The sequence below is a fragment of the Ascaphus truei genome, chromosome 22, assembly GCF_040206685.1.
Source record: "Ascaphus truei isolate aAscTru1 chromosome 22, aAscTru1.hap1, whole genome shotgun sequence".
Lineage (NCBI taxonomy): Eukaryota > Metazoa > Chordata > Amphibia > Anura > Ascaphidae > Ascaphus > Ascaphus truei.
Genome location: NC_134504.1, coordinates 4,974,724 through 4,998,895, shown reverse-complemented (window position 1 = coordinate 4,998,895; position 24,172 = coordinate 4,974,724). Strand labels below are relative to the sequence as shown.

At 53.0% G+C, this 24,172-nt stretch overlaps 1 protein-coding gene across 3 annotated transcripts in view; it reads left to right on the top strand.

Annotated features, from left to right (window-relative positions):
• Positions 1-24,172, top strand: part of UTS2R (urotensin 2 receptor) — a 139,484-nt gene that overhangs the window by 80,926 nt on the left and 34,386 nt on the right. The window contains exons 1-2 of one of the 3 annotated variants that reach the window (XM_075579727.1): positions 10,053-10,205; positions 10,782-13,531. The exons of 1 other annotated variant lie outside the window; for it this stretch is intronic. In XM_075579727.1, coding sequence (XP_075435842.1) covers positions 10,955-12,076 — 1,122 coding nt within the window. In that variant the 5' untranslated portion in view covers positions 10,053-10,205; positions 10,782-10,954 and the 3' untranslated portion in view covers positions 12,077-13,531. Of the gene's footprint in view, positions 1-10,052; positions 10,206-10,781; positions 13,532-24,172 lie in introns of those variants that run through there. One more of the 3 variants, XM_075579726.1, reaches the window with a different exon arrangement.

Sequence of the window (24,172 nt, the reverse complement as noted above, 5' to 3'; positions counted from 1 at the left end):
CTCTCCCTATACACCCGTGGCTCCCTCCTGTCTGTGTCACCGTGTCCTGCCACAGGAAGGCCACAGCTGCATTCAGCACGTGTCACTATGTCACCCTGCAGTGGGAGGGACAGACCGTGTGCTGCAAAAATCGGGCACCGAACATCTCTCAAAGTAGATTAACCAACCTTAGTTTTACTTATTTGTTCCTAGTCGTTTTTTATTTTAATTTATAATATAAAAAGGTCCAAAGCCTGAAGTAACGTGTCCACACGGCAACTCCTGCTGTTTATCCCAACAGTTCCCACGCCACCGGGCAGCACGGAGCTGCGTCCCATGCAGACTACAATAGGTCTTATCTGAAGAAGAAAACATTGCTCACTTGAATCTTCTCAGATAAAGTTCTTTGATGTCTCGCAGTGTCCCTGAGCCGCAGCAGACGGTCATTTTTGGCCTCATTTTGTCCTCGTAAAATGCAGGAGAAATCCCAGCAATATCCTACATGTGCTAAATAAATCAGATCTGTAGTATTAGATCATACTTACTGCCTATTATTATTATTATTATTCAACTCTTAATGCCATGTTTAATGAGTGTTAATATACAGAGCATCCTGTGATTTCTATAGCAGGTTTAGCCACCTCCCCGCAGTGCAAGATCTTTGCAACACTTTCCTGTTTGGGATCATTTGTTGCCAATGTTCCCAGCAGTTTGTGCTGCAAACTGTAACAATAGATCATATTAGCTTAGTAATGTAAGAATACATTGTAGCTGCTGATTTACACTGACTGAAGGACTGATTGAAGCGGAAAGGCGGCCATTTAGCTAACCCCCGGAAGCAGGATCTTTGCAGATCGATCCCGGGAGAACCAATCGGTCGGCAGCTTAGGTAATTCGTTTTCAATAAAGATTTTTTTTTTTTAAATCTGAACTTTATAGGTGAAATCAGACACCCTACTGCTCAATTTGTACTCAGCCCCCCCCCCAACAGGTCAGGTTTTCTGGCTATCGCAGCTTCAGTACAGGTGCCTCAATCAGTCTCAGCTTCAGCACAGGTGGTTCAATCAATCCCTGCTTCAGCGCAGGTGGCTCAATCAACGGCTCAGTCTTCCATTTGAAAAACCCTGTGCTGAAGCTGTGATATCCTGAAAACCTGACCCGTTTTTTTGGGGGGGGGGGGGCGGCAGGGCTTGAGGACTTGTTGAGCCCCCCGTACAGTATAGGAAATAAATCTTTACAAGAAAATATAGGGGGTTTGAGTAATAAATGACATCACTGCGCCTGCTCACGCCTTCATTCCAGGCGCGGGAATTGATGCGGATATTGTAATTGCCAATAAATCAATCACCTGAGCTCCTCGCTTAACTCGCGCGCACCAAATATTATCATTACTGTTGTTATTATTTCCTCGCAGAATCCATAATAAGATTCCCGTCCGCCAGCTGTCAGCTGCCAGGTATTATTACAAGCGCGGATAAATCCTGACACCTGCGTGTCATCTCACTCACCGGTACCAGGATTATCCCATTACCAAGATAATTACTCCCCCCTCCCCGAAATCTCACTCACCGGTATCAGGAGTATCCCATTACCAAGATAATTACTCCGCCCCCTCCCCGAAATCTCACTCACCGGTATCAGGATTATCCCATTACCAAGATAATTACTCCCCCCTCCCCGAAATCTCACTCGCCGGTATCAGGATTATCCCATTACCAAGATAATTACTCCCCTCTCCCCGAAATCTCACTCACCGGTATCAGGAGTATCCCATTACCAAGATAATTACCACACCCCCGAAATCTCACTCACCGGTATCAGGATTATCCCATTACCAAGATAATTACTACCTCCTCCCGCCCTCCGCCGCCGGAAGAAGAGATCAGCGTAACACCGCCGGAAGAAGAGATCAGCGTAACACCGCCGAAAGAAGAAGAGATCAGTGTAACATCGCCGGAAGAAGAAGAGATCAGCGTAACACCGCCGGAAGAAGAAGAGATCAGCGTAACACCGCCGGAAGAAGAAGAGATCAGCGTAACACCGCCGGAAGAAGAAGAGATCAGCGTAACACCGCCGGAAGAAGAAGAGATCAGTGTAACACCGCCGGAAGAAGAAGAGATCAGCGTAACACCGCCGGAAGAAGAAGAAGAGATCAGTGTAACACCGCCGGAAGAAGAAGAAGAGATCAGTGTAACACCGCCGGAAGAAGAGATCAGCGTAACACCGCCGGAAGAAGAAGAAGAGATCAGCGTAGCACCGCCGGAAGAAGAAGAGATCAGCGTAGCACCGCCGGCAGAAGAAGAAGAGATCAGCGTAACACCGCCGGAAGAAGAAGAAGAGATCAGCGTAACACCGCCGGAAGAAGAAGAGATCAGCGTAACACCGCCGGAAGAAGAAGAGATCAGCGTAACACCGCCGGAAGAAGAAGAGATCAGCGTAACACCGCCGGAAGAAGAAGAGATCAGCGTAACACCGCCGGAAGAAGAAGAAGAGATCAGCGTAACACCGCCGGAAGAAGAAGAAGAGATCAGCGTAACACCGCCGGAAGAAGAAGAAGAGATCAGCGTAGCACCGCCGGCAGAAGAAGAAGAGATCAGCGTAACACCGCCGGAAGAAGAAGAAGAGATCAGCGTAACACCGCCGGAAGAAGAAGAAGAGATCAGAGTAACACCGCCGGAAGAAGAGATCAGCGTAGCACCGCCGGAAGAAGAAGAAGAGATCAGTGCAACACCGCCGGAAGAAGAAGAGATCAGTGTAACACCGCCGGAAGAAGAAGAAGAGATCAGCGTAACATCGCGGGAAGAAGAAGAGATCAGCGTAACACCGCCGGAAGAAGAGATCAGCGTAACACCGCGGGAAGAAGAAGAGATCAGTGTAACACCGCCAGAAGAAGAAGAAGAGATCAGTGTAACACCGCCGGAAGAAGAAGAGATCAGTGTAACACCGCGGGAAGAAGAAGAGATCAGCGTAACACCGCGGGAAGAAGAGATCAGTGTAACACCGCGGGAAGAAGAAGAGATCAGTGTAACACCGCCGGAAGAAGAAGAGATCAGTGTAACACCGCCGGAAGAAGAAGAGATCAGTGTAACACCGCCGGAAGAAGAAGAGATCAGTGTAACACCGCGGGAAGAAGAAGAGATCAGTGTAACACCGCCGGAAGAAGAGATCAGTGTAACACCGCGGGAAGAAGAAGAGATCAGTGTAACACCGCCGGAAGAAGAAGAAGAGATCAGTGTAACACCGCCGGAAGAAGAAGAGATCAGTGTAACACCGCGGGAAGAAGAAGAGATCAGCGTAACACCGCGGGAAGAAGAGATCAGTGTAACACCGCGGGAAGAAGAAGAGATCAGTGTAACACCGCCGGAAGAAGAAGAGATCAGTGTAACACCGCCGGAAGAAGAAGAGATCAGTGTAACACCGCCGGAAGAAGAAGAGATCAGTGTAACACCGCGGGAAGAAGAAGAGATCAGTGTAACACCGCCGGAAGAAGAGATCAGCGTAACATCGTGGGAAGAAGAAGAGATCAGCGTAACACCGCCGGAAGAAGAAGAGATCAATGTAACACCGCCGGAAGAAGAGATCAGCGTAACATCGTGGGAAGAAGAGATCAGTGTAACACCGCCGGAAGAAGAAGAGATCAGCGTAACACCGCCGGAAGAAGAAGAGATCAGCATAACACAGCCTGAAGAAGAGATCAGCGTAACACCGCCGGAAGAAGAAGAGATCAGCGTAATGCCGCCGGAAGAAGAAGAGATCAGCGTAACACCGCCGGAAGAAGAAGAGATCAGCGTAACACCGCCGGAAGAAGAAGAAGAGATCAGTGTAACACCGCCGGAAGAAGAAGAGATCAGCGTAACACCGCCGGAAGAAGAAGAGATCAGCGTAACACCGCCGGAAGAAGAAGAAGAGATCAGTGTAACACCGCCGGAAGAAGAAGAGATCAGCGTAACACAGCCTGAAGAAGAGATCAGTGTAACACCGCCGGAAGAAGAGATCAGCGTAACACCGCCGGAAGAAGAGATCAGCGTAACACCGCGGGAAGAAGAGATCAGTGTAACACTGCCGGAAGAAGAGATCAGCGTAACACCGCGGGAAGAAGAGATCAGTGTAACACCGCCGGAAGAAGAGATCAGTGTAACACCGCCGGAAGAAGAAGAGATCAGTGTAACACCGCCCGAAGAAGAAGAGATCAGTGTAACACCGCCGGAAGAAGAGATCAGTGTAACACCGCCGGAAGAAGAGATCAGCGTAACATCGTGGGAAGAAGAAGAGATCAGCGTAACACCGCCGGAAGAAGAGATCAGTGTATCTCGAAAGCTTACACAAATAAAAGCATTTCGTTAGCCACAGAATAGTATAGAGTATTTGTTTTTGATTATTACGCTTGGCTAACACGGTACAGATACCTCTACATATACATATACATCTCACACACACACACACACACATATATATCTCACACACACACATATATATCTCACACACACACATATATATCTCACACACACACATATATATCTCACACACACACAAACTTTGGAATTGCCGCTTTCGGCAAAGCATGGTATTTTCTCCGGTACATGGACACCACAGGGACCGTCACTTAATTTATACGCCGACAGTTTATTGTTAAATTGTCACTGGAGAGAAAAATACCGCATGTCTGCCATCACTCTGCTAGCGCAGCGGACCGTGGGAACCTCGCTGTGTGACCCCTGTGCATGGGTGACCCGTGTGTGTGGGAGATCCCCTGTGTGTGGGAGACCCCCTGTGCGTGGGAGACCCCCGCGGCCCCTCTCTCCGTTACAAGCCCCTCAGCACTACACACAGATATCAGGGCTCAGTGAGGAAGATCACAAAGGAAAAATACGGGAAGCGGAGCACATCGGCTCAGAGAAAAACAGATGATTACACCATCCTCCCCGCGTCTCTCATCCTCCCCGCGTCTCCCATCCTTCCCGCGTCTCCCATCCTCCCCGCGTCTCCCATCCTCCCCGCGTCTCCCATCCTCCCCGCGTCTCCCATCCTCCCCGCGTCTCTCATCCTCCCCGCGTCTCCCATCCTTCCCGCGTCTCCCATCCTTCCCGCGTCTCCCATTCCCCCGCGTCTCCCATCCTTCCCGCGTCTCCCATCCTTCCCGCGTCTCCCATTCCCCCGCGTCTCCCATCCTTCCCGCGTCTCCCATCCTTCCCGCGTCTCCCATTCCCCCGCGTCTCCCATCCTCCCAGCGTCTCCCATCCTCCCCGCGTCTCCCATCCTTCCCGCGTCTCCCATCCTTCCCGCGTCTCCCATTCCCCCGCGTCTCCCATCCTCCCAGCGTCTCCCATCCTCCCCGCGTCTCCCATCCTTCCCGCGTCTCCCATCCTTCCCGCGTCTCCCATTCCCCCGCGTCTCCCATCCTCCCCGCGTCTCCCATCCTCCCCGCGTCTCCCATCCTCCCCGCGTCTCCCATCCTTCCCGCGTCTCCCATCCTTCCTGCGTCTCCCATTCCCCCGCGTCTCTCATCCTCCCCGCGTCTCCCATCCTCCCCACGTCTCCCATCCTTCCCGCGTCTCCCATCCTCCCCGCGTCTCCCATCCTCCCCACGTCTCCCATCCTCCCCGCGTCTCCCATCCTCCCCGCGTCTCTCATCCTCCCCGCGTCTCCCATCCTCCCCACGTCTCCCATCCTCCCCGCGTCTCCCATCCTCCCCGCGTCTCCCATCCTCCCCGCGTCTCCCATCCCCGCGTCACCCATCCTCCCCGCGTCTCATCCCCCCGCGTCTTTTCAGGGGGGCGGGACGCAAATTGTTTTGAAAAAAGTCAAGGAGGTGTTTTGGCTAATGTTACAAATTGGATTTTCCGAGGGACCAAGATTAAGCGGTTAAGGGTCGTGTGATGGGATCATGCCATATGTGATGTCATCGCTGATGTCATTTGTGAATTGTATCCAAACAGACACACACCTGCTCCTTGATCTCAGGATTTGGTTACTATACTTTAATAGGTGTCCGAATACGAACAGACAAACAACTATCCAAAATATATAGTTGATTGTACATTTCTATCACAGAAGGTTAAGTTCCTAATGTCTTCTCTCTGGACAGGAAGGGGTTACTGCAGACAGAACGTCACATCATTAAGTCATTTTATTTATTTATTGATTTTTACCAGGGATGGGAAAATCGGGATTTGGTTAATTCATTTATTAGCACCTAAAGCTCGTTATTTCTGAGGTTGTTCTGATTTACGGTAACCTAACTCCTGTGCGGTTTAACGACATGCTGTCAGATGTACTTTCACACTCCCCTGCGCGTCTACGTGCCGATGCGTCTACGGATTATATATGTTAAACTGTGGCGCGATATTGGGGCTTTAATGGATATGGCGATTTCTGAGCCTGGCTTCAAAACGCGTCGGAAGCCAATTTCCCCAAATCTCATGTCACGGTGAGCTCATCTAACCGCGGCCTGCGGTGACCACCAATAACTTCCAGCAGCCAAAGGGTTACCCGCGGGACACGCTACTTTGTATAAAGATAGCACACTGCGTATTACTCTCTGCTGCGCTCACCTTGAATTTGCAAGATAGCCGATGCAGCTCTTAAAATAAGAGAAGCTGTTTGGCGGGTGAGTAAGGGGAGCCATTTCACTGGCAGTATCAACCCTAACGGAGGGGCAGGGAGGGGGGGGGCGGGGGGGGCTGTGGGGGGGAGGGGGGAGGGTTATTTCCGTTTCGTAAGAAAAATATTTAAAAAAATAATGAAGTTCCTGAGCCCAAAAGTTTACCCAGTGTCTATGTGTGTGTGTGTGTGTGTGTATGTATGTGTGTGTGTGTGTGTATGTGTGTGTGAGTGTGTGTGTATGTGTGTGTACTGTATGTGTGTATATATTTTATTACAATCATTTATCTGTAAAGCACCAGCATGTTCTGTATATACACACATACACGCACGTACACATACACACATTATATATATATATTATATATATATACACACAGATCTGTATTATATATACACACACACACTAAATATATATGTATCACATACACACACACACACACACACACACACACACAGATATATATAAGCAGCCTAGGACGAGCGCATCTTGTAGCTGTTGATCATTGACAGGGTGATTATACTGTGGGATTGTGGCACACGCACACGCACACGCACACACACAGGATCGCTCCGTCTCCTGTTGCTAATACATTTCTACAAAGTGGGAGCAGGGAAACCTCCCGATGACGACAAGCTGCAGCGGAGAGAGACCTTGAGCCCGGTAACACAACCATTTAAGTGCTTTTATGTTCTTTGTGTTGTAGCACTAATAGTCTATTGGTGCGTCAGTGTGTGTGTAATATATTCTCCATTAGTTGTTCATTCACGGTTTTACTGGAGTGTTTTATTCCCGATATCAGGGGCGGCCATCTCCAGTCCTCAAGGGCCACCAACAGGTCAGGTTTTCAGGATATCCCTGCTTCAGCACAGGTGGCGCAGTCAGAACTGCACCACCTGTGCTGAAGCAGGGATATCCTGAAAACCTGTCCTGTTGGTGTGTCGTGAGGACTGGAGTCGGCCACCTCTGGTATATATATTCTTTGTCATAAGTGAGTGAGCCACTGATTGAGCCTCCTGTGCTGAAGCAGGCATATCTTTGAAAACCTGACCTGTTGGGGGGGGGGGGGTCTTGACTCTAGAGGACTGGTGTTGAGCACCCTTGGGTTAACGGGTTCCAATGAAAGAATTGCCACGTTTCTCCCGCCGTCCACGATTCGGCCGCAAATTTCCGTGGCTTTTTTTTCCCTGTGAAAAATGTCTAATGTCACCAAACATATATATATATTCGTCAACATGTTTCAAGATAATGTGCAGGTCAGCTGACCCTAAGTTCAGGCGACACGACCCGTTCCTGCTGCCCCCTATTTGCAATGCTGGTGCACGGCGGTAAAATCGCCAGAATCGTTCCCCTATCACGGCTTTGCAAAGCGGCGCGTGAAGTCATACTCTGCAGCATTTCATCGCGCGGCATGGAAACGTAATTCAGGGACAGCAAACCCAGTCGCTGCATCTAAACCGCATCAAGGGCGCCCTCTGGCCCTCTTCTCCCCGTGCTGCGATCTTTTAACGACCTTCCTCCTTGTCGCGCCTGTCTCCACCGGCGCGCATATTTCCGAAGCCGTGCAAACGCTGCATTAAAATACCAAAAATGTGTTTCTCGTCCAGACGGACGGACTCAGAAAACAAGAGAAGCCCCCGGAAAGTGAGGTCCTGCACTCAGAAAACAGCGCCCACGCGAGAGAAGCCCCCGGAAAGTGCGTCCTGCACTCAGAGAACAGCGCACACGCGAGAGAAGCCCCCGGAAAGTGCGTCCTGCACTCAGAAAACAGCACCCATGCGAGAGAAGCCCCCGGAAAGTGCGTCCTGCACTCATAGAGCAGCGCCCACGCGAGAGAAGCCCCCGGAAAGTGCGTCCTGCACTCATAGAGCAGCGCCCACGCGAGAGAAGCCCCCGGAAAGTGCGTCCTGCACTCAGAAAACAGCGCACACGCGAGAGAAGCCCCCGGAAAGTGCGTCCTGCACTCAGAAAACAGCGCCCACGCGAGAGAAGCCCCCGGAAAGTGCGTCCTGCACTCAGAAAACAGCGCCCACGCGAGAGAAGCCCCCGGAAAGTGCGTCCAGCACTCATAAAACAGCTCACACGTGAGAGAAGCCCCCGGAAAGTGCGTCCTGTACTCAGAAAACAGCGCACACACGAGAGAAGCCCCCGGAAAGTGAGGTCCTGCACTCAGAAAACAGCGCACACGTGAGAGAAGCCCCCGGAAAGTGAGGTCCTGCGCTCAGAGAGCAGCGCACACGCGAGAGAAGCCCCCGGAAAGTGAGGTCCTGCACTCAGAGAGCAGCGCACATGCGAGAGAAGCCCCCGGAAAGTGAGGTCCTGCACTCAGAAAACAGCGCACACGCGAGAGAAGCCCCCGGAAAGTGAGGTCCTGCACTCAGAAAACAGCGCCACGCGAGAGAAGCCCCCGGAAAGTGAGGTCCTGCGCTCAGAGAGCAGCGCACACGCAAGAGAAGCCCCCGGAAAGTGCGTCCTGCACTCAGAGAGCACAATGCATTACTCGGGCAATAGGAAACGCTCGGATTTTCACAGCCGCTCGGAAAAACAAACAAATTCTCATTTAACACGAGGCACAGAAATATTTAACCCTTTCGTTTTCAACTGCTTCCCCCTCCCCCCCCCCCTTGCCTGGGCTGCCACGCTGTTGGTTTTGGGAAGGGTAGGAGGTGCTGTTGAAGGCTTATTAACACGGTGGGGGCTCAACTCCAGACTTCAAGCCCCCTCCCCCTACCAACAGGTCAGGTTTTTAGGATATCCCAGCTTCAGCACAGGTACTCAATCAGAGGCTCAGTCAAAGACTGAGCCTCTGACTGAGCCACCTGTGCTGAAGCAGGGATGGATTAAGCCACCAGTGCTGAAGCAGGGACTGATTGAGCCACCTTTGCTGAAGCATGGACTGATTGAGCCTCCTGTGCTGAAGCTGGGACTGGTGGAGCCTCCTGTGCTGAAGCAGGGACTGATTGAGCCACTTGTGCTGAAGCAGGGACTGCTTGAGCCACCTGTGCTGAAACAGAGACTGCTTGAGCCACCTGTGCTGAAGCAGGGACTGATTGAGCCACCTGGGCTGAAGCAGGGATGTATTGAGCCACCTGTGCCGACGCAGGGACTGATTGAGCCACCTGTGCTGACGCAGGGACTGATTGAGCCACCTGTGCTGAAGCAGAGACTGATTGAGCCACCTGTGTTGAACCAGGGACTGATTGAGCCACCTGTGCTGAAGCAGGAATATTCTGAAAACCTGACCTGTTGGGGGGGGGGGGGGGGGCTTGAGGACTGGAGTTGAGCCCCCCTGCATTAATAAAGCGCCCAGTGACATATCGTTCCACAACGGACTGACGCACCAGCAGCTCCCAGAGCAGACTGCGCCGGTGAGGCTGTGTCTTTAAGGACAGAGCTGCTGCATTTCTGCATGCACGCCTGACATCACGGAGATGCATAAATAGGCAGCCGCAGCAGCACAAGGGCACAGATATTTCAAACAGGCGCCGGTTCCTTTCTGGCACTCCGCGCGGGAGCCGAGGAGGGACCAGATTCCGGAGTTCTCCGCCGAAAAGTTCCTGGCTTGGGAATATTACAGGGAGGGGGGGGTTCACCCTCGGTGTGCGGGACGCTGCAGGATAACAAGGTATTACGGGCAGGGGGTGGGGGGATTCGCTGGGTATGCATAAGGGACACGGGTTATTTCTCATCGATCCCCCCCAGCCGATGTTATTGGGAGGGATTCTTCCCATGTGCAATCAGCTGCGGAGCCCCTTAAGCGTTTCATTGTAATTAGTGCGTTTGTACAGCGCTGTCACGCAGCGCTGCTATAGTTGGGTTATTTTATAGGGTTCCCGGCGTCTCATCTGTTTTGGAATCGCGTCTGCTCCCCCGGACGGCCGCCGTTGGAAGATCACGGGGGGATTAGGAAGGCTGGCGTGGAGTTTTAGGATATTCAGGAGATGAAACCATTTAAATGAAGTGCTGTAATTCAATTGCGACTTTCTAGCCAGGTTAGTGCGGTGCTGCTGCTGCCGGGACACGGTGAGGGGTCTCTGATTAGCCCCCCACACGCCCAGGGCTTGACAAGTCTCACTCACTGCAGGGCAGTCCGTTTATTTCCCCAAACCCCGGGGTTTAGTAGTAACACCAGGGGCGGTTTGATAACGGGGCTGTGTATTCTCGTGCTCTCAACACTGCACAAATCTCTCTCTCGTTTTAGCCGCTGAAAAGCTTTACGCACACAGGGCTGGGAAAGAGCATTGGCTAGGAAAGAGTTAACCAGACACTTGGACAATTGACTTCAAGAACCGCCTTGGAGGGAACACTGTAAAATGCCTTGTTGCCCTGTGGCCACCGACCTTCAGATTCTCCTGGCCACCTTTGGACAACAGCATGTCCTTCCATGAGGAGCCTCAGGGGAGGATGTCACTGACCACCGACATGCCCACCACCTTCAGTACCAACCTGAGCAGTCCCATCAATGCCACCTTGGAAGCCCCTTCCCCTTCGGGGTTGATGGAGGACATGGTAGCCACATGCACCATCGGGGCCATCCTGTCCCTCATGTGCGTGATAGGGGTGGCAGGGAACATCTACACCTTGGTGGTCATGTGCCAGTCCATGCGATCTGCAGCTTCCATGTATATCTACATCATCAACCTTGCCCTGGCGGACCTCCTCTACCTCCTCACCATCCCTTTCATCGTGGGCACGTACTTTATCCAGGAGTGGTATTTTGGGGACATTGGCTGCCGTATCCTCTTCAGCTTGGACTTCCTGACCATGCATGCCAGCATCTTCACCCTCACGGTCATGAGCACAGAGCGTTACTTTGCCGTGCTCAAGCCTTTGGACACGGTCAAGAGGTCCAAGAGCTACAGGAAGTGCATCGCAGTCATCATCTGGCTGGTGTCGCTCTTCATAACCGTGCCCATGCTCATCATGATTAAGCTGGTACACAAGGACAATAAGAGCATCTGCCTGCCCATGTGGAGCAGAATGTCCTACAAGGCTTATCTCACGGTGCTTTTCTGCACCAGCATAGTGGGACCAGGTCTTATTATAGGGTACCTGTACATTAGACTAGCTAGGACCTACTGGGTATCTCAGACTGCTTCCTTTAAACAGACCAAGAGGCTGCCCAACCAGAAGGTCCTGTATCTGATCTTCACCATTGTCCTGGTCTTCTGGGCATGCTTCCTACCCTTCTGGATCTGGCAGCTGCTCACCCAATACTACGAGTCCCTGCCCATCTCCTCCAAAGTCACCAGGAACATCAACTACGTGACCACCTGCCTGACCTACAGCAACAGCTGCATCAACCCTTTCCTCTACACCCTCCTCACCAAGAACTACAAGGAGTACCTGCGGAACCGGCACCGGTCCTGGAACAACAGCAGTTACTTCCGGAACCGTTTCCAGAGGATGTCGGGACGCTCCATGTCCACTAGTAGCCAGCAGTACACGGAGAGCTTCGTCCTGGCGCAGTGCCCTGGAGGGAACGGAGGCTCCTGAGGGGTGTGAAGAGGAGACCACAGGGGCAAGTCTATTATCGTGGACCCGTGGCCTGCCAGGACTATCCCCGGCACACGCAGGCTGTGCGCACCGCTTGTGGGCTTTGGTGTCAATGTCAGTTGGTTGTGCTCCCAATCCCTTAAAAAAATAAGGAGCCTGCCGCAGTATATAGTGGAGTGGAGTATGACTGAACGCATTCAACAAAACGCGTTGAAAGCTGGAAGGTCCAGCAAGATTGTCTCTGTGGACTTAGAGTTCTGCTTCAACCTCTTTTGCCACCAGCGTTCTGGTACCTCCAGCAGCGAAGGGGTTAATATACCTGCTTCTATAACACACGATTCCCCATGTGAGTAACAGTGCAGTGCAGGGGGTAGGTTACCATCCTACTAACTCTCCCCCCATATTAGCTAACTCATGCCCATCTCATGCTAGCCAGCCCCATGCAGGAAAGCTCCCTCAACAAACCCCCCCCTCCCGGAACATTCCATGTTAACCAGCACGGTCACCTTCCATCGCTTCATTTTTAAGTCGCTAACTAGGACCCTGTGTTAGTATGCCCCTTGTCCGGGAAGATGCAAGGGCCACCAACAGGTCAGGTTTTAAGGATATCCCTGCTTCAGCCCAGGTTGCTCTATCAGTCTCTGCTTCAGCACAGGGGGCTCTATCAGTCTCTGCTTCACAGGGGGCTCTATCAGTCTCTGCTTCAGCACAGGTGGCTCAATCAGTGGCTCAGTCTTGGACTGAGCCACCTGTGCTGAAGCAGGGATATCCCGAAAAGCTACCCTCTTGATGGCTCTTGAGGATGGGAGCTGGCCCCCCCTGGGGTAATCCCGTTCATTTATATGGGGGCTTTCAGCAAAGTGAAGACGACTTATTGAATAGGAGCTTAACAGCGGCAAATGAACTAATTTCCTGCAATGCAGCATTATACGCAGACACCTCACTTTTGAGCTTCCCTAAGGAGACCCCTCTCCTCCGAGCAGATACCCCAACCCCCTCGTGTGACAAGGTCGCGGCGATTAGGGCTGCAGAATGAGGCTCGCTTTTCCCACGCGTTTCGCCTGCCCGGCTCCCTCCAAGCGAAGGGCTTTTCCGCTACAGATGTGCGTAGGGAGTGGGACCACCTTCTAGCCATTCAACCCGCCCTGCACAGAGAGCGTCGCACGCGAGCCAGCCACGGCCGGGTGACGTATCTGTAATAGGGACCGGGATAATGGCGGCAGGGTATATTGCCTTGGCGACGGTCCCGCATTGCAAGCAGCGCGTTAACGCTTGCACTGCCACTGGTTGCAATGCGTTACCAGCCTCCTCCAGCACTGAAATGGTTAGTATTATTTGGGTTTAATGAATGAAGCCATGTACTAGTGTCTATACCAGGGGTGGCCAACGGCAGTCCTCAAGGGCCACCAACAGGTCGGGTTTTCTTGGATATCCCTGCTTCAGCACAGGTGGCTCAATCAGTCCCTGCGTCAGCACAGGTGGCTCAATCAGAGGCTCAGTCTTCGAAGACTGAGCCTCTGATTGAGCCACCTGTGCTAAAGCTGGGATATCCTGAAAGCCTGGCCTGTTGGGTGGGCTTGAGGGCTGGCGTTGCCCACCCCTGGTCCATACAATGTGATATGTTCCAATGGAAACTAAGTGTATTCCTGGGTGACTGATACCGGTCCGGTTATGTATTGAGAGAGAGAACGCACGTTTCAAAGACGAAGCGCTAAATGCAGATTTATAACACAGTGTGATAACAACTTCCTTCCCTGGGGGATAAGGCAACCCACTGATTACAGGGTATCAGGGACAGGCTCACACAGACCTGGGGTTATATCTAATGTAGGGTGTCTCACAGACTGCAGGGTATCAGGGACAGGCTCACACAGTCCTGGGGTTATAGCTAATGTAGGGTGTCTCACAGACTGCAGGGTATCAGGGACAGGATTAGACAGTCCTGGGGTTATATATAATGTAGGGTGTCTCACAGACTGCAGGGTGTCAGGGACAGGCTCACACAGTCCTGGGGTTATATCTAATGCAGGGTGTCTCACAGACTGCAGGGTATCAGGGACAGGATCACACAGTCCTGGGGTTATATATAATGTAGGGTGTCTCACAGACTGCAGGGTGTCAGGGACAGGATTAGACAGTCCTGGGTTTATATGTAATGTAGGGTATTTTTTTTTTTACAAAGTAACAACCGTAACCAGCTAAAATAGACAATTTTACATTTACACTTTATACAGAAAACATTTACACCCTTATATCTGAACACTCGCCCATCTTCTCTCCCAGGACTTTATATCCCCCCTCTCCCCCTCCCCCTGCTTTATCTGCTCTGTAATCTGTTCCCCTGCGCAGGTTACAGGGGCCAGAACGCGCTCTGCGGAGAGAAGACTGCGCAGGTTACAGGGGCCAGAACGCGCTCTGCGGAGAGAAGACTGCGCAGGTTACAGGGGCCAGAACTCGCTCTGCGGAGAGAAGACTGCGCAGGTTACAGGGGCCAGAACGCGCTCTGCGGAGAGAAGACTGCGCAGGTTACAGGGGCCAGAACGCGCTCTGCGGAGAGAAGACTGCGCAGGTTACAGGGGCCAGAACGCGCTCTGCGGAGAGAAGACTGCGCAGGTTACAGGGGCCAGAACGCGCTCTGCGGAGAGAAGACTGCGCAGGTTACAGGGGCCAGAACGCGCTCTGCGGAGAGAAGACTGCGCAGGTTACAGGGGCCAGAACGCGCTCTGCGGAGAGAAGATCCACAACCTGTACATAACCTGTAATTAACTAGCCCATTAATTAACTCCCCTGTGCTATCAGGGACAGGGTGAGATGGTCCTAGTTAACACGGTAACATGACATTCCCCGTAGATAATCCAGTTAGGAGAGGAATCTCTGACAGCGCTACATTAACTTCAGCCACTTCATGCTATTTCCCCCAAATAAAAACCAACAGCGAATATAAAAGCAGCGCTCATCGATACCGGCTCTGATAGTCTGTAAGCAGAGTCCTTCATGAATGGACTTAGGTCAGGGGCGGCCAACACCAGTCCTCCAGAGCTAACAACAGGTCAGGTTTTCAGGATATCCCTGCTTCAGCTTAGGTGGCTCAATCAGTGGCTCAGTCAAAGACCGAGACAGCTGTGCTGAAGCGGGGACAGATGGGAGCCACCTATGGTGAAGCTGGGATATCTTGAAAAGAGCTACCAACAGGTCAGGTTTTCAGGATGTCCCTGCTTCACCACAGGTGGCTCCATCAGTCCCTGCTTCAGCACAGGTGGCTCAATCAGTTGCTGCTCCAGCACAGGTGGCTCAATTACCTGTGCTGAAGCAGGGATATCCTGAAAGCCTGACCTGTTGGTGGCTCTTGCGGACTGGAGTTGGTCACCCCTGACCTCGCTATACCACCATCTTTTCATGCAGCAGTAACCCCCTAATTTGCTTCCCCAGTCCCCCCGCTGCCGCGCGTCGCGAGACGGAGCAGAAGTGTTTGAGTCATTGTATTGTGTTTTCTCCCCGTGAGACATCTGTCTAATAATAATAATAATAAAAAAAACGTAAACGGTTTCCCTCCAATTACCGTGATTGCGCTCGGAGGACGCGGGACGTTTAGGAAGTGATGCATCGCGTGTTTGGAAAGCTACAAACAAACACTGCAATTACTGGAAAATGAGACTATTGTCTTCAACAATGCAAAAATCATATTGTGTGTCCCAAAAAGGCTGCAGCCCCCCTCCGAGATGTATGCAAATGGGCTGGTGCATCATTTTGCCTCTGTATAGAACCGTGCGTACATTGAATATGGAGTATATCGTTTTGGGGCAATTTTTATAGGGTTGCCAGGCAGCTTCTCTAAAAATACTGGACACAATGGTGAAAGGTGTGATGCGCTCGACACACGCATACACACCTCACCGTTTCATGCGGTTTCCTCCTCTCCTTGGCCCCACCCCCAGGCTTCTGACACCTCCTCCTGATTGGCTGCTTTACCCAGCAGCAGCCGATCAGGATGGAGGAAGCTGCCCAGCCCCCTAGCAGCAGCCCTGCGCTCTCCCTGGTCAGGGAAATCCTGCGGCCCCCCAAGCCGGTCAGGTCACTATGTCCAGAGAGGTAATACCAGTATACACGTACACGCCCAGAGAGGTAATACCGGTATACACATACACACCCAGAGAGGTAATACCGGTATATACATACACGCCCAGAGAGGTAATACCGGTATACACATACACGCCCAGAGAGGTAATACCAGTATACACATACACTCCCAGAGAGGTAATACCGGTATCCACATACACGCCCAGAGAGGTAATACCGGTATACACATACACGCCCAGAGAGGTTATACCGGTATACACATACACGCCCAGAGAGGTAATACCGGTATACACATACACGCCCAGAGAGGTAATACCAGTATACACATACACGCCCAGAGAGGTAATACCGGTATACACATACACGCCCAGAGAGGTAATACCGGTATACACATACACGCCCAGAGAGGTAATACCGGTATACACGTACACGCCCAGAGAGGTAATATCGGTATACACATACACACCCAGGGAGGTAATACCGGTAAACACATACACGCCCAGAGAGGTAATACCGGTAAACACATACACGCCCAGAGAGGTAATACCGGTATACACATACACGCCCAGAGAGGTAATACCGGTATACACGTACACGCCCAGAGAGGTAATATCGGTATACACATACACACCCAGGGAGGTAATACCGGTAAACACATACACGCCCAGAGAGGTAATACCGGTATACACATACACGCCCAGAGAGGTAATACCGGTATACACACACACGCCCAGAGAGGTAATACCGGTATACACATACACGCCCAGAGAGGTAATACCGGTATACACATACACACCCAGAGATGCAATACCGGTATACACATACACACCCAGAGAGGTAATACCGGTATACACATACACGCCCAGAGAGGTAATACCGGTATACACATACACGCCCAGAGAGGTAATACCGGTATACACATACACGTCCAGTATTACCTCTTATTTTTTTTACTGGACAGTGTCCAAATACAGGACAGTCCGGTTCAATACTGGACACCTGGCACCTACTATACAGATATGATGTAAGTCCGCTCGCTACCTGCATTCCGCGGCTCAAGGACAGATGTGCGCACCTGGCCCGTAACTTGTTGACAGGGGGAGCGGGAGCTTGCTGAGCGGGGGGGGGGGGGGGCAATACCCAGTGAGGTTTGCGTCTAACTTTCAAGTTTGGACGGCCGGACCCCCACACCCCCCTGGGTCGGCGTGAAGGTGGAAACAGTGCAGAAAGAACACCCCCCCCCCCCACACTCAAATCAATGACGTCTAATTTCCGTGCAAAGATTACTCGCACTTCTTTGGAAAAGAGGGGGTTTGCTTTTCATTGACGTTTGGGGTTGGTATTCCTGGACTTGCGAGGGAACTTTTCACGGCAGGGGTGTAAAGATGGCGTCCCCTTTCGGATCAGCGGCAGGGCCGTGCTTAAGGTGTTAATAAGGGTTTATTTTTAGCGTATCACACGTCAGGCACCTGCAGCTATTTTTAAATACCATTTTTAAAGTTAATTATTAAACATCGGAAGCGGAGGCGCGGGGTGGGCGGCGTAGGGCATTTTCTGGCGGGCCGTTTTGCTGCATTTAGCTGCTGTCACCTCGTCTTCGTGATCCTCCGACGCCGGCTGTTTCGCCACTAAGGTCAGTGTCAGTGACTAACCTTACCCCTTACCCTTTAACCCCCTAACCTTACCCCTTACCCTTTAACCCCCTAACCTTACCCGCTAATACTAACACTAACCCTGCTCTAAAAACCTTAAGCCCCTTACACTAACCCCTAAAGTTAACCCCCTAACCACTAAACCCCTAACCCCCTAAAGTTAACCCCCTACCCTAACCGCTAAACTGCTACGGTTCACTACCCTTCAATAGATCTCTCCTCGCCCTTTATAACGCTGTTTTTATTCTTAAAACCTGACGCGCCGCTCGGGAGATAGAAGCGTTTGACATATTAAGTGCCCGGGAGGTTAAAATGGAGACCAGTGCAGTCTGAAGGTTACCATGGTAACAGCAGAAGCTAGATATTAAAGCTGCAGTTCAGTCAATATCCTGTATGTGTGTTTTTTTAATAAATCAGTTCTGTAGTTAGAAAAAATACTTTTAGCATTTTGTGTTTTTAAAAAAACAACTTTGAAAGACCAATTTTTTTGTATTCTATTTTAACAGCCATTTGCTAAGGCACTGCCCCTTCATGTCCTGTCACAAGCCCTGGCACACCCCCCTGTCAGCCCTGCCCTCCCTCTAGCACATGTCAGTGCAGGAGTGCTCATGAATATTCATGAGCTTCCACTGACAGACAAGCAGTATATAAACAGATCCCTTTACTAATTATGTCACCAAATTTCGACCTATCAATACATGGAGAACGAATTGACTGACAGCTATACAGTTCTTTAGGTAATTAGAGATTGCACACATGAAACTATTGAAGTAAAAAAATAAATTAAAAAAAAAAAAAAAGACTGAACTGGAGCTTTAAAAACATGTTTTTTTTTTAAATAAATAGAAGAGCAGGACTGGCTCTGGAGGCAAAAATACTACTTTATAGGAGTTAAACAGGGGCAGGCAACTCCAGTCCTCAAGTGCCACCAACAGGTCTGGTTTTCTGGATATCCCACCTTCCGCACCGGTGGCTCAGTCCTCGACTGCACCTGTGCTGAAGCAGGGATATGCTGAAAACCTGACATGCTAATCTCACAGAGGGCATTGCTGCTATAAAGTTGCTAAAAGCTTGTCCCATGCTTTCTCTCCCCCCCCCTGTCTGCTAAGCGGCGCTCCACCTGCTGCGTCCCTCCTCGGGCTGCTTTCTCATGTCCCTGGTGGAAGATTCCTGCGTTTATCACAGGGCGGCGTTGAATGCCGCAGGTCGCGCTCCCGTGCGCACGTAGCCAGGATTGTGTTACACGCCCGCGTGCTCTCAGCGCGGCGCTCTCTGGCCTCCATCCCAGCCAGTGGAAATTACCTTGCAATGAAAGGCATTTTGATTATTGGACGAGGCGAGAGGGGGGAACGATTTCACGCCGGGTTAGAAAGCACGGAGCCGAGAATCACACACCTCCCGGGGGAGGGGGTGTCGGGTATTAACCCCTTCTGCGCATGCGAGGGGTGTTTTTTCGGACATCATTCCCTCTGGGAAACTCTAGGAATAAATGACATTCCCTCTTAACAAATGGTTTTGTTTAAATTGAAATAAAAATGGCATTTTTTTTTTTTTTAACGTTGTAACCCCTAAGCTGCCGGACGGTTCCCGCAACGCGTTGCTCTGCAGGCGTTTACGTTGGGTACTTCCCCTGCCCCGGAAAAAAATTCCATCGCTTAATTACCATTTTGGACAGCGACGGCGTTACTTGATACCGATATAAACATTGGCCGCGCCAGGTCGCGTGCCCCGTTCCCTAATTCTAACAAGCCCCTGATTTTATACTTAATAGATATCCCGTCCTAATCCCCCTTTCCTCGAATGAAACAGGCCCGTTCCCTCAGCCCCCTTCCCTGTGCCGTGTTCCTGCCGCTGATTAATGTTATTTCTGCGTATTTTTAGCCAGTCTGTGGTTTCTAAAAAAAAAATAAAGTTGCTAAGGTTTTGGGGGAGATCCTAATTAAATCCTGCAGTCTCTCTCCTCTCACTCCCCCCTCCTCCTGCAGTCTCTCTCCTCTCTCTCCCCCCTCCTCCTGCAGTCTCTCTCCTCTCACTCCCCCCTCCTCCTGCAGTCTCACTCCTCTCTCTCCCCCCTCCTCCTGCAGTCTCACTCCTCTCTCTCCCCCTCCTCCTGCAGTCTCACTCCTCTCTCTCCCCCTCCTCCTGCAGTCTCTGTCCTCTCTCCCCCCCTCCTCCTGCAGTCTCTCTCCTCTCACTCCCCCCTCCTCCTGCAGTCTCACTCCTCTCTCTCCCCCTCCTCCTGCAGTCTCTCTCCTCTCTCTCCCCCCTCCTCCTGCAGTCTCTCTCCTCTCACTCCCCCCTCCTCCTGCAGTCTCACTCCTCTCTCTCCCCCTCCTCCTGCAGTCTCTCTCCTCTCACTCCCCCCTCCTCCTGCAGTCTCACTCCTCTCTCTCCCCCCTCCTCCTGCAGTCTCACTCCTCTCTCTCCCCCTCCTCCTGCAGTCTCACTCCTCTCTCTCCCCCTCCTCCTGCAGTCTCTGTCCTCTCTCCCCCCCTCCTCCTGCAGTCTCTCTCCTCTCACTCCCCCCTCCTCCTGCAGTCTCACTCCTCTCTCTCCCCCTCCTCCTGCAGTCTCTCTCCTCTCTCTCCCCCCTCCTCCTGCAGTCTCTCTCCTCTCACTCCCCCCTCCTCCTGCAGTCTCACTCCTCTCTCTCCCCCTCCTCCTGCAGTCTCTCTCCTCTCACTCCCCCCTCCTTCTGCAGTCTCACTCCTCTCTCTCCCCCCTCCTCCTGCAGTCTCTCTCCTCTCTCTCCCCCTCCTCCTGCAGTCTCACTCCTCTCTCTCCCCCTCCTCCTGCAGTCTCTGTCCTCTCTCCCCCCCTCCTCCTGCAGTCTCTCTCCTCTCACTCCCCCCTCCTCCTGCAGTCTCACTCCTCTCTCTCCCCCTCCTCCTGCAGTCTCTCTCCTCTCTCTCCCCCCTCCTCCTGCAGTCTCTCTCCTCTCACTCCCCCCTCCTCCTGCAGTCTCACTCCTCTCTCTCCCCCTCCTCCTGCAGTCTCTCTCCTCTCACTCCCCCCTCCTCCTGCAGTCTCACTCCTCTCTCTCCCCCCTCCTCCTGCAGTCTCACTCCTCTCTCTCCCCCTCCTCCTGCAGTCTCACTCCTCTCTCTCCCCCTCCTCCTGCAGTCTCTGTCCTCTCTCCCCCCCTCCTCCTGCAGTCTCACTCCTCTCTCTCCCCCCTCCTCCTGCAGTCTCACTCCTCTCTCTCCCCCCTCCTCCTGCAGTCTCACTCCTCTCTCTCCCCCTCCTCCTGCAGTCTCTGTCCTCTCTCCCCCCCTCCTCCTGCAGTCTCACTCCTCTCTCTCCCCCCTCCTCCTGCAGTCTCACTCCTCTCTCTCCCCCCTCCTCCTGCAGTCTCTCTCCACCCCTCCTGCAGTCTCACTCCTCTCTCTCCCCCCTCCTCCTGCAGTCTCACTCCTCTCTCTCCCCCTCCTCCTGCAGTCTCTCTCCTCTTTCCCCCTCCTCCTGCAGTCTCTCTCCTCTCTCCCCCTCCTCCTGCAGTCTCTGTCCTCTCTCCCCCCCTCCTGCAGTCTCTCTCCTCTCACTCCCCCCCTCCTCCTGCAGTCTCTCTCCTCTCTCTCCCCCCACCTCCTGCAGTCTCACTCCTCTCTCTCCCCCTCCTCCTGCAGTCTCTCTCCTCTTTCCCCCTCCTCCTGCAGTCTCTCTCCTCTCACTCCCCCCCCTGCAGTCTCTCTCCTCTCTCCCCCCCTCCTGCAGTCTCTCTCCTCTCACTCCCCCCCCCCCCTGCTCCTGCAGTCTCTCTCCTCTCTCTCCCCCCTCCTCCTGCAGTCTCACTCCTCTCTCTCCCCCTCCTCCTGCAGTCTCTCTCCTCTCTCCCCCTCCTCCTGCAGTCTTTCTCCTCTCTCCCCCTCCTGCAGTCTCTCTCCTCTCACTCCTCTTCCTGCAGTCTCTCTCCTCTCTCTCCCCCCTCCTCCTGCAGTCTTTCTCCTCTCTCCCCCCCTCCTCCTGCAGTCTCTCTCCTCTCACTCCCCCCTCCTCCTGCAGTCTCTCTCCTCTCACTCCCCCCTCCTCCTGCAGTCTCACTCCTCTCTCTCTCCCCCTCCTCCTGCAGTCTCTCTCCTCTCTCTCCCCCCTCCTCCTGCAGTCTCTCTCTCCCCTCCTCCTGCAGTCTCTCTCCTCTCTCCCCCTCCTCCTGCAGTCTCTCTCCTCTCTCCCCCCCTCCTGCAGTCTCTCTCCTCTCACTCCCCCCCTCCTCCTGCAGTCTCTCCTCTCTCTCCCCCCTCCTCCTGCAGTCTCTCTCCTCTCACTCCCCCCTCCTCCTGCAGTCTCTCTCCTCTCACTCCCCCCTCCTGCAGTCTCTCTCCTCTCTCCCCCTCCTCCTGCAGTCTCTCTCCTCTCTCTCCCCCTCCTCATGCAGTCTCTCTCCTCTCACTCCCCCCTCCTCCTGCAGTCTCTCTCCTCTCTCTCCCCCTCCTCCTGCAGTATCTCTCCTCTCCCCCCCCCCCCCTTCCTCCTGCTGTCTCTGCTGTGTAAGGGATGAGGGAGGAAGAGACGGATGGATGGAGAGACAGAGGAGGCGAAAATGAAGAGATGATATAGAAAATGAGGGAGAGAGAGAAATGGAGGGAGAGAGGAGAGAACAGAGAGAAGAGGGGCAGAAGATAGAGAAGAGGGGGAGCAGAGAGAGATAATAGAAGAGGGAGAAGAGAGAAGAGTAGAGGGGGAGAGAACAGAGAGAAGAGGAGGGAGAGAAGAGGGGCAGAAGAGATAGAAGAGAAGAGGGGGAGAAGACAGAGAAGTGAAGAGGGGGAGAACAGAGATAAAGAAGAGGGGGAGAGAACAGAGATAAAGAAGAGGGGGAGAGAACAGAGAGAAGAGGAGGTAGAGAACAGAGAAGAGGAGGGGGAGAACAGAGAGAGAAGAGGAGAGAACAGAGACAAGAGGAGGTAGAGAACAGAGAGAAGAGGAGGGGGAGAACAGAGAGAGAAGAGGGGGAGAACAGAGAGAAGAGGGGAGAACAGAGAGAAGAAAAGGGGGAGAAGAAAAAGGGAGGAGGAGAGGAGAAGGGGGAAGATAAAAAAGAAAGAAGAGATGGAGAGAGAGGAGAGTCTGACAGGAGGGGGGTATTCATAAAACTGAGACCGTTGTGATCGGGTCACTATCGCGCGGAATCTCCCCCGACGTTAGCAGGAGTTTCTGCGCGATCACGCACTGATTGGCTCCATCGCAATTTAATTAATAACCCCTCCAAAGTGAGAGGCAGTGTATGGGAGGGAGATAGATGGGTAGAGATGAGTGACAGACAAGGGGGCCAATCAGAGAGAGAAAGAGCAAAAGGGATCGAGTAAGAGAGACGGGACAGGGACAGACAGAGACGGGACAGGCAGAGACGGATAGGCAGAGACGGGAGAGGGACAGGCAGAGACGGGACAGGCAGAGACGGGAGAGGGACAGGCAGAGACGGGAGAGGGACAGGCAGAGACGGGACAGGCAAAGACGGGATAGGCAGAGATGGGACAGGCAGAGACGGGAGAGGGACAAGCAGAGACGGGAGAGGGACAGGCAGAGACGGGACAGGCAGAGACGGGAGAGGGACAGGCAGAGACGGGAAAGGGACAGGCAGAGACGGGAGAGGGACAGGCAGAGACGGGAGAGGGACAGGCAGAGACGGGAGAGGGACAGGCAGAGACGGGAGAGGGACAGGCAGAGACGGGAAAGGGACAGGCAGAGACGGGAGAGGCAGAGATGGGAAAGGCAGAGACGAGACGGGAGAGGGACAGGCAGAGACGGGAGAGGGACAGGCAGAGACGGGACAGGCAGAGACGGGAGAGGGACAGGCACAGACGGGAAAGGGACAGGCAGAGACGGGAGAGGGACAGGCAGAGACGGGAGAGGGACAGGCAGAGACGGGACAGGCAGAGACGGGAGAGGGACAGGCAGAGACGGGGGAGGCAGAGACGGGGGAGGGACAGGCAGAGACGGGACAGGGACAGGCAGAGACGGGAGAGGGACAGGCAGAGACGGGACAGGCAGAGACGGGAGAGGGACAGGCAGAGACGGGAGAGGGACAGGCAGAGACGGGAGAGGGACAGGCAGAGACGGGACAGGGACAGAGTCGGGTGGGAACAAGAGATGGGGAGAGATTGGGGACACTGACAGTAAATTAACATGGCAAAGACAGAAGCGGGGGAGTGTCAGTAGACGGGACAGTGACTGAGGCAGGGGACCGTGGCAGACACTGAGGCAGGGGACAGTCACAGACACTGAGGCAGTGGACAGGGACAGACACTGAGGCAGGGGACAGTGACGGAGAGAGACTGAGGCAGGGGACAGTAACAGAGACACTGAGGCAGGGGACAGTAACAGAGACACTGAGGCAGGGGACAGTGACAGACACTGAGGCAGGGGA